This window comes from Haematobia irritans, chromosome 4 (genome assembly GCF_050003625.1).
Source record: "Haematobia irritans isolate KBUSLIRL chromosome 4, ASM5000362v1, whole genome shotgun sequence".
NCBI classification, from domain to species: domain Eukaryota; kingdom Metazoa; phylum Arthropoda; class Insecta; order Diptera; family Muscidae; genus Haematobia; species Haematobia irritans.
The window spans coordinates 117,787,168-117,798,340 of record NC_134400.1 but is presented as its reverse complement, the minus strand read 5'-3'; the positions used below and the strand labels follow the sequence as shown (position 1 = coordinate 117,798,340).

The window sequence follows — 11,173 nt, the reverse complement described above, 5'->3', positions numbered from 1 at the left end:
ACCAAATTTCAACCGAATGGGAAGAATTTTGCTCTTCCAAGGTGCTCCGGAGGTCAAATCTGGGGTTCGGTTTATATGGGGCTTATATATAATTATGGACCGATATCGACCAATTTTTGAATGGGTGTTTGAGGCCATATATTAACATCACGTACCAAATTTCAACTGAATCAGATGAATTTTGGTCTTCCAAGAGGCTCCGGAGGTCAAATCTGGTGATCGGTTTATATGGGGGCTATATATAATTATGGACCGATATGGACCAATTTTTGCATGGTTGTTAGAGACAATATACTAACACCATGTACCAAATTTCAGTCGGATCGGATGAAATTGGCTTCTCTTAGAGACTCCGCAAGCCAAATCGGGGGATCGGTTTATATGGGGCTATATATAATTATGGACCGATATGGACCGATTTTTGCATGGTTGTTAGAGACCATATACTAACACCATTTACCAAATTTCAGCCAGATCGGATGAAAATTGTTTCTCTTAGAGGCTCCGCAAGCTAAATCGGGGATCGGTTTATATGGAGGCTATATGTAATTATGGACCGATATGGACCAATTTTTTTTTAGAGACCGTATACTAACACCATGTACCAAATTTCAGCCGGATCGGATGAAATTTGCTTCTCTTAGAGCAATCGCAAGCAAAATTTGGGGGTCCGTTTATATGGGGGCTATACGTAAAAGTGGACCGATATGGACCGATTTTTGCATGGTTGTTAGAGACCATATACTAACACCATGTACCAAATTTCAGCCGGATCGGATGAAATTTGCTTCTCTTAGAGGATCGGCAAACCAAATTTGGGGGTCCGTTTATATGGGGGCTATACGTAAAAGTGGACCGATATGGCCCATTTGCAATACCTTTCGACCAACATCAATAACAACTACTTGTGCCAAGTTTCAAGTCGATAGCTTGTTCCGTTCGGAAGTTAGCGTGATTTCAACAGACGGACAGACGGACGGACAGGCTCAGATCGACTCAGAATTTCACCACGACCCAGAATATATATACTTTATGGGGTCTTAGAGTAATATTTCGATGTGTTACAAACGAAATGACAAAGTTAATATACCCCCCATCCTATGGTGGAGGGTATAAAAAAGCTGAAAAGGCGAAATATTAAAATTTGCTTCCTAGAAGCAAGTACACAAAACCCAAATATAAAAGAGAATTGTGTCTCAAAAGTATCCTTAGTTGTATTCTCCGCTTCTTTGGCTCGGAATCAATACCAAACTTTTTAAAGTAAAGACAAAATGTTTTTTCAGTGTGGGGAAATTGTAAATATGTTTTTAGACCCTGATGATTTCTATATGCAGCTGAACCATAGGATATCATTGACCATTTAGTTCTGCCAATGCTAGGAAGATGTACAGAGGTAATAAAACGGCATGGTTATAGCATCAACTATTATTAAAAGTAAACAAGTAAGGAAATTCTATAGTCGGGCAGTGTAGGCCATAGTTTACCCTGCACCACTTTGTAAATCCACATATTCGATACCATCTCAAAACATTCAAGTTTGTTGGGTTCTACGTATATAGACTTATATTCCCAAAATTTTTTGACTTCTACAAAATCTCTTGACTTAAAATAGGTCTGTTCGCTTACTTTTCCAGTAAAAAAATATCTAGTAAGAAGTATATACGGCCGTAAGTTCAGCCAGGCCGAATCTTATGTACCCTCCACCATGGATTGTGTAGAAACTTCTACTAAAGACTGTCATCCACAATGAAATTACTTGGGTTGCGGTAACACTTGCCGATGGCAAGGTATCTTAAAACTTCTTAATACCGTCTTCTCAATTGTAACTTAGTCCATACAGGGTATATATTAAACAAAAACAAGTAAGGAAAGCCTAAAGTCGGGCGGGGCCGACTATATTATACCCTGCACCACTTTGTAGATCTAAATTTTCGATACCATATCACATCCGTCAAATGTGTTGGAGGCTATATATAAAGTTTTGTCCCCAATACATACATTTAAATATCACTCGATCTGGACAGAATTTGGTAGACTTCTACAAAATCTATAGACCCAAAATTTAAGTAGGCTAATGCACTAGGGTGGAACACAATGTTAGTGAAAACAAGTAAGGAAAGTCTAAAGTCGGGCGGGGCCGACTATATTATACCCTGCACCACTTGGTACATCTAAATTTTCGATACCATATCACATCCGTCAAATGTGTTGGGTGCTATATATAAATGTTTGTCCCAAATACATACATTTAAATATCACTCGATTTGGACAGAATTTGATAGACTTCTACAAAATCTTTAGACTCAAAATAAAGGGTGATTTGTTAAGAGCTTGATAACTTAAAAAAAAAAAAAACGCATAAAATTTGCAAAATCTCATCGGTTCTTTATTTGAAACGTTAGATTGGTCCATGACATTTACTTTTTGAAGATAATTTCATTTAAATGTTGACCGCGGCTGCGTCTTAGGTGGTCCATTCGGAAAGTCCAATTTTGGGCAACTTTTTCGAGCATTTCGGCCGGAATAGCCCGAATTTCTTCGGAAATGTTGTCTTCCAAAGCTGGAATAGTTGCTGGCTTATTTCTGTAGACTTTAGACTTGACGTAGCCCCACAAAAAACAGTCTAAAGGCGTCAAATCGCATGATCTTGGTGGCCAACTTACCGGTCCATTTCTTGAGATGAATTGTTCTCCGAAGTTTTCCCTCAAAATGGCCATAGAATCGCGAGCTGTGTGGCATGTAGCGCCATCTTGTTGAAACCACATGTCAACCAAGTTCAGTTCTTCCATTTTTGGCAACAAAAAGTTTGTTAGCATCGAACGATAGCGATCGCCATTCACCGTAACGTTGCGTCCAACAGCATCTTTGAAAAAATACGGTCCAATGATTCCACCAGCGTACAAACCACACCAAACAGTGCATTTTTCGGGATGCATGGGCAGTTCTTGAACGGTTTCTGGTTGCTCTTCACTCCAAATGCGGCAATTTTGCTTATTTACGTAGCCATTCAACCAGAAATGAGCCTCATCGCTGAACAAAATTTGTCGATAAAAAAGCGGATTTTGTGCCAACTTTTCTAGGGCCCATTCACTGAAAATTCGACGTTGTGGCTCGTTAGTAAGTCTATTCATGATGAAATGTCAAAGCATACTGAGCATCTTTCTCTTTGACACCATGTCTGAAGTCCCACGTGATCTGTCAAATACTAATGCATGAAAATCCTAACCTCAAAAGAATCACCCTTTATAAGTCGGCTAATGCACTAGGGTGGAACACAATGTTAGTAAAAACAAGTATATACGGCCGCAAGTTCGGCCGGGCCGAAGCTTATGTACCCTCCACCATGGATTGCGCAGAAACTTCTACTGAAGACTGTCATCCACAATCGAATTACTTGGGTTGCGGTAACACTTGCCGATGGCAAGGTATCTTAAAACTTCCTAACATCGTAATATATACCACATAGTCCATACGTGGTATATATTAAACTAAAAAAGGCCGATTAAATACGTAAATAATTAAGTTTAACGTTTCTATAGAAATAAAATTTTGACAAAATTTGGAAAAAATTTTCTATAGAAATAAAATTTGGATAAAATTTTCTATAGAAATAAAATTTTGACAAAATTTTCTATAGAAATAAAATTTTGACAAAATTTTCTATAGAAATAACATTTTGACAATGTTTTCTATAAAAATAAAATTTTGGTAGATTATTTTTGGCTCGAGTGACAACCATGATTATGAACCGATAAGGACCAATTTTTGTGTGATTAGGAATCGCCTATATATAACTATAGACCGATATGGACCAATTTTGGAATGGTTATTAGCGGCCTTATATTAACACCACGTTGCAAATTTCAAGCGGATCGGATGAATTTTGCTCATCTAAGAGGCTCCGGAGATCAAATCTGGGGAACGGTTTATATGGGGGCTATATATAATTATGGACCGATAGGGACCAATTCTTGCGTGTTTATTGGAGACCACATTCTAGCACCACGTTCCAAATTTCAACCGGATCGGATGAATTTTGCTCCTCCAAGAGGCTCCGGAGGACAAATCTGGGGATCGGTTTATATGGGGGCTATATATAATTATGGACCGATATGGACCAATTTTTGCATGGCTGTTAGAGACCATATACTAACACCATGTACTTAATTTCAGCCGGATCGGATGAAATTTGGTTCTCTTAGAGGCTCCGCAAGCCAAATCGGGGGATCGGTTTATATGGGGGCTATATATAATTATGGACCGATATGAACCAATTTTTGCATGGTTGTTAGAGACCATATACTATCACCATGTACCAAATTTCAGCCGGATCGGATAAAATCTGCTTCCCTTAGAGCAATCGCAAGCCAAATTTGGGGGTCCGTTTATATGGGGGCTATACGTAAAAGTGGACCCATTTTCAATACCGTCCGACTTACATCAATAACAACTACTTGTGCCAAGTTTCAAGTCGATAGCTTGTTTCGTTCGGAAGTTAGCGTGATTTCAACACACGGACGGACGAACGGACGGACGAACGGACGGACGGACGGACATGCTCAGATTGACTCAGAATTTCCCCACGACCCAGAATATATATACTTTATGGGGTCTTAGAGCAATATTTCGATGTGTTACAAACGGAATGACAAAGTTAATATACTCCCATCCTATGGTGGAGGGTATAAAAATATGGGAAACATTTAAATCTGAAGCAATTTTAATGAAACTTCGCAAAAGATTATTTATGATTTATCGCTCGATATATATGTATTAGAAGTTTAGGAAAATTAGAGTCATTTTTACAACTTTTCGACTAAGTAGTGGCGATTTTACAAGGAACATGTTGGTATTTTGACCATTTTTGTCGAAATCAGAAAAACATATATATGGGAGCTATATCTAAATCTGAACCGATTTCAACCAAATTTGGCACGCATAGCAACAATGCTAATTCTACTCCCTGTGCAAAATTTCAACTAAATAGAAGTTAAAAATTTGCCTCTGTGGTCATATGAGTGTAAATCGGGCGAAAGCTATATATGGGAGATATATCTAAATCTGAACCGATTTCAAATAAATTTGGCACGCATAGCTACAATGCTAATTCTACTCCCGGTGCAAAATTTCAACTAAATCGGAGTTAAAAATTGGCCTCTGTGGTCATATGAGTGTAAATCGGTCGAAAGCTATATATGGGAGATATATCTAAATCTGAACCGATTTCAACCAAATTTGGCACGCATAGCTACAATGCTAATTCTACTCCCTGTGCAAAATTTCAACTAAATCGGAGCAAAAAATTGGCCTCTGTGGTCATATGAGTGTAAATGGGCCAAAAGCTATATATTGGAGCTGTACGAGAGTTTCTGATTGAAACGATTAATTTATTTTGCTTTATAACTTTTCAGTTTATTACAAGACAATTATGTTTAACAACACGTCTTATTATTAAGCTAACAACAAGAGGTTATTAAAGTAGTTGCACATTTATAAAGACAAGACACAGTACAAAAGAGACAAATGAAATTCCGCTGTAGCGATCTGATTTGATATGAGAGTATCGTAAGACTCGCCAAAAAAATGTTAATTAATTTGGTAATAACATAAGAGTTAGGATAATGTTTCTGGATAATATTGTTAGAGGAAAGGGACAATTAGATTGTAATGAAATTCAGGGTTGAGATAGTGTAATATATATGATATAGTTATGATGGTATAAAAATCCTCTACATTCTCCCCCACTAAGAACGATAGTTCTTAAACCTCATTTAATTTTGGACATCTTCAGAGGATTTTGAGATAGGACTTGACATGTCATTGGATGGAAGGAAACAAATTTTTGTAATCGGTCGTTTAATATATTTTCCGTTACAATATAGAGTCACAACTCGGCAATGCCCATCAGATCCTGGATGTGTTTCTTCTACACGTGCTAATGGCCACTGACCTGGTAAACTACGTTCATGTAGTATGAGCACAATATCGCCAACTCGAACGTCTCGTTTCAATGAATTCCATTTTGGCCTTGACTGTAATCGGTTTAGATACTCCTGTGACCAACGCTTCCAAAAATGCTGCTTTATCTTTTCAATTTGCTTCCACCGAGATAGGCGATCTATATTTAAGTCCAATAGATTCTCCTCGGGTATACAAGTAGTGGGCTCCCCAACTAAAAAATGAGCTGGAGTTAAAACAGCGAAATCTGATGGATCTGTGGAGAGTGGGCAAAGAGGCCTGGAGTTTAAACAGCTTTCAATTTGACACAGTAGAGTTGATAGTTCTTCATAAGTTAATAATCGCTCTCCCATGATGCGACGCAAATGATGCTTAGTAGATTTCACGCCCGCCTCCCAAAGTCCACCGAAATGGGGCGAAGCAGGGGGTATAAAATGCCACTCAGTACCATGATTATGAAGCCCTTCAGCTAAGTGGTCAGGTAAGGAAGTTTTGGATCTGTGATGCAATATCTGTAATTCCTTTGATGCTCCAATAAACGTTGTGCCACAATCTGAATACAAATCTGTACAGGGCCCTCTTCGAGAAGTAAATCTCCTAAAGGCGGTCAGAAAATCGTCGGTAGTCATGCTGGATACCACTTCCAGGTGAACTGCTTTAGTACACATGCATACAAAGAGGCAAATGTACCCTTTGGTTGTGATGCTTCTTCTCAATGTATTTTGCTTTATTAGTATAGGTCCAGCATAGTCCAGACCACTGTGTTTGAAAGGCCTGGCGGGATTAAGACGCACTTGGGGCAGGTTTCCCATTATTTGTGTGGCGGCTTTTGCGGCATATTTAAAACAGGTAACGCAGTTTCGCTTAACGGATTTCGCTATAGTTCGAGCTGACAGCACCCAGTAGCTTGCTGCGACATATGACTGCATTAGCTGCACTCCACCATGTAAAGTTTTAGAATGAGCTTCTGCAAATATAAGATAAGAAATAGGATCATTTTTTGATAATAATATAGGATGTTTTATTCCAAACGATAAATCTGCTTGTTGAATTCTCCCTCCAACTCGAAGAACACCTTCGTCGTCCATAAAAGGCTGTAGTTTTAGTATACTGCTGTTACATGGTAGTGGTATTTTATTTTTGATACAAGTTAGCTCGCCTCTAAAGGATATCTGCTGACACATCTTCACCAATAAAGATCTTGATCTTTTTAATTCGGCTGTCTTCAGATATCCAGAAAATTGATGCAATTCTCCTGCGACATCTCTTTTTATCGAAGATTTCAGATTATAGTAGAATCGTAAAATATATGCTGTTATTCGTTGGAGCTTGTTGAATGATGAGTATTTTGAAAGATAATCGGGATAATCTGATGAATTTGGTTTAGTTGAAGTACTAGCTGCTAACGAATGCAGGATTGGTTTAGTGCTTGTTGATTGATTGGTATTTCTGAGCTTGATGACAGGCCACATTTTCGGATCCTCACTTAGCCATTGTGGTCCATTCCACCAAATATTATGCCTTTTTAGATCCTCAGGAAAAAGGCCTCTAGTAGCGCAATCGGCAGGATTTTCGGACGACGAAACGTATCGCCACTCAGAAATGTTTGTTAATCGCTGAATTTGGGAAACTCGATTTGCCTCATATACTGGAAGCTGAGAGGATTGGGTTTTAATCCAGTTAAGTACAGTGGTGCTGTCGGTCCAGAACGTTACATCATTTATTTTTAGACCAATCGAAGATCTCACTTGGTTCAACAACTTGGCACACAGAACCGCAGCACAAAGCTCAAGTTTTGGTATAGTTTGTACTTTCAATGGGGCTACTTTTGTCTTCGATTGGACGAGACTTACATAAACTATTCCATCTTCCGACACAACTCTTATATATACAACTGCCGCGAATGCTAATTTAGAAGAATCGCAAAATGCGTGTAAATCTGTAGAAGTTATAGACCTGCATTTAAACCACCTTGGCAATGACAATTTTTCGATATCCTTGAGCGACTCTCGATATTTACTCCAGTCATTGTGCAAATTCATCGGTAATGGATCTGTCCAGTTCAAACCTTCTCGCCAAAGATTTTGAAACATAACTTTTGCTATTATAGTCGTTGGAGCTAACCATCCAAGTGGGTCGAAAAGCCTCGCCGAATCTGAAAGTACAATACTTTTGGTAATTTTTTCAGAAAATGTAAAATTTACTTTAAAATAAAAACTATCCGTTTTGGGGTCCCAAGATAAGCCCAGAGCCTTAACCATTTCAGGATTTTGCAGTGGAAAACTGGATGAATTATTTTGAAATTCTGAAGGTATGGCACGTAAGAGATCGATGGAATTCGAACTCCATTTTCGAAGATTAAAACCAGAATTTCCCAGTAGCCGAACAAGCTGTTGAGTTAAATTTACTGCCTCTTCGACCGTATCACAGCCTGATATAACATCATCAACATATGTGTCAGAATCAATTACTTTACTTGCAAGTGGATATTCATCTTTTCCATCCAATGCGATCTGTTTTAAAATACGTATAGCTAGAAAAGGAGCTGATGTGGTACCGTATGTAACCGTATTTAGCTTATAAATATTAATCTGGTTGGTGCTGGGGTCACGCCATAGAATACATTGGTAAAGTTGGTGGTCTTTGAATACTTTGATCTGGCGGAACATCTTCTCCAAGTCAGCCGTAAACGAGATTTTAAAACGTCTCCATCGAGTTATAACTGTTGGCAAATTATTTTGTAATGCTGGTCCACTAACGAGTTCGTCATTTAAAGATGATTGATCTGAAGTTCTGCTGCTGCCGTCAAAAACTACTCTGAGCTTAGTGGTTACGCTGCTTTCACGGAAAACCCCATGATGAGGTAATAAATAAGCTTTGCTCGGCAAATCTTTAGGATAAATTCCCACCTTTGACATATGATTTAGATTTTCGTATTCAGCCATAAATTCTTTATAGGCTTGGGCAAATTGAGGCCGATATTTAAATGAAGCTTCAAGTTGTTTCAATCTTTTCAGAGCTACATAATCCGTGTTCTGAAATAAAGGCATACTTTTCCCTTGTATTAAACTTCGAAATGGCAAATGAACTTCATAACGACCATCTGCAGTCCGTTTATAAGTCTCCAAAAAATATGTTTCACAAGCTTCTTCTTCTATGGAAAGTTTTCTTGATTCTATCAGCTCTTCTTGTTCCCAAAATGCACGTAATAAATTTTCAAGGTTGCAACAATTTATACTCACAGTAGATTTAGAGGCTCTCTTACCAATAGGACCAGAAACCAGCCACCCAAATTTGCTTTCCTGCAAGAATACACTATTTGGAATTTTTATACTTTTCGATAGCAATATATCACCGTAAGCATCACTTCCAAGCAATATATCTATTTTAGATGGTAAATTAAATGTTGGATCAGATAATTGATAGGATTCCAGATTGGGCAGATCACATTTCTTCACATCGATCGGATTATATGATGTTATTTTTGACAAAATTAAAGCACTGATACTTAAAGTAAAATTTTTATCATATTTCGATGTCAAATTCAATTCTACCATATGATTTATTGATGTTCTGGTTGTTGATCCAATCCCGTCAACTGTTGTCTTTTCAATTCTCCTTTTATTTATATTTAACAGCTGACAAATCTCTCTTGTTACAAAAGAGGCTTGAGAGCCTGGATCAACTAAAGCCTTAACGCAATATTCTCCAGTTGAATGTTTAATTAATACTTGGGCCGTAGCTAATAGAATTTGGGAGGGCTGGCCCACTGAAAGAGATGTTAAATGAGTATTCATATGTGAAGTTGATTGTGTATGACTTAATGCAGTTGCATTTTCATCCTCTCCCGTGGTGGAGAGAGCAGTAGTTATACGATCCTGTCCTATGTCAGCAGCATAAGCTCCATGTAGTATGGTGTGGTGACTTTCTTGGCATTGCTGGCAGCGAGCGGCTATTTTACATTGTTTATAAAAGTGGCCACTGTTTAGGCAATTTGAACATATATTGTTTTGAGAAACGACTGATCTCTTTTCAGTTGGTGACAACGAGGAGAATTTGAAGCATTTATATAGAGGGTGTCTTCGTTGGCAGCATACACAATAATTTACATTTACGGCAGCATTATGCGTATAAAGTGATCTCTTATATGGTTTTATTAGCTGTGAACGACTGGAAGACACCGGTTTTTCGATACTATTAACTGATTCCTCTACAGACTCCAAAGTTCTAAAAGAAACTTCCAAAAACTTGAACAAATCATCCATGGACGGGTTCTCATTTATATTGATAGATTGCTCCCAGTCTTTTCGGGTTTCTTTATCCATCTTCTGTGTCGTTAAATATATGAGGATTGGATCCCACGTTTTTATGTCGATGTCTAAAGACTTCAAAAGAGAAAGAGATGATCTGGTTGAATCAAGCAATTCCTTAATGCTGCTAAAAGATCCATTTGAGTGTGGAATTGAAAATAATTTATTCAAAACTTGGTCTATCAATTTCCTTTTATTCTGATATCTAGTTCTCAGAGCTTCCCATGCGGCGGAGTAGTTTCGTTCGGAAGCTGGGTATTGGTTTACAATGTCTAAAGGAGAACCCTTACATGAACCTTTTAGATAAAAATATTTTTGTATGTCTGTCAACGACGGATTGTTGTGTACCAAAGATATGAACATGTCACTGTAGGGTATCCACTCAAGGTACTCTCCGGTGAATACAGGTAATTCTATTTTTGGGAGCTTGGCATAGGAAGTGGTTGAAGAATTATTATTGTGCGTAGTTACAAATGTACTAGCCAACGGATGGTGAGAAACAGCAGGTTCATCAGTGAGATCTAAAAGTTTCGATTTAAATGTTATGTATGTATCAAAGAACACTTCATAGAAGTCTTCCTTAAGATAAGGTACATTTTTCTCCTCAATGGAGTTGTCTAAGACCATGGCACAAATTTGTTCATGGTCTTCTTTAAACGACTTGTAAATCATCTCGATTTCTTCCAAAATGCACTTAATGTACACAGTCTTACAAAAGTTTACATACCCCAGATTTTTTTAGGTTTTTAACTAAATAATTTTTATAAATTACTACGCGGAGATTTATTTCCTTTTAATATAGATTTTTATTGAAAAAGAAAACAAAAACTAACATATATACACATAAATTCATATTAAAACATAAAGAAAATTAATTTTTGTCTTTTTTGTTAATTTACATAAGT

The 11,173-nt window shown here is 37.7% G+C and overlaps 1 protein-coding gene across 1 annotated transcript; it reads right to left on the bottom strand.

The window, feature by feature from the left end:
- Positions 1-5,771: 5,771 nt before the first annotated feature.
- On the bottom strand, positions 5,772-10,940 carry LOC142235734 (uncharacterized). Its single transcript, XM_075306993.1, has 2 exons — positions 8,177-10,940; positions 5,772-8,113 (listed from the first exon to the last, which is right to left on the bottom strand). The coding sequence occupies exons 1-2, from the start codon at positions 10,938-10,940 to the stop codon at positions 5,772-5,774; spliced, it is 5,106 nt and encodes a 1,701-aa protein (XP_075163108.1).
- Between the last annotated feature and the right edge of the window lie 233 nt (positions 10,941-11,173).

Coding starts and splice junctions, on each gene's coding strand:
- LOC142235734 (XM_075306993.1), bottom strand. CDS start 10,940: ATGATTTACAAGTCGTTTAAAGAAGACCATGAACAAATTTGTGCCATG. Junction 8,114..8,176: donor TTGGGACCCCAAAACGGATA/GTTTTTATTTTA, acceptor TTGTACTTTCAG/ATTCGGCGAGGCTTTTCGAC.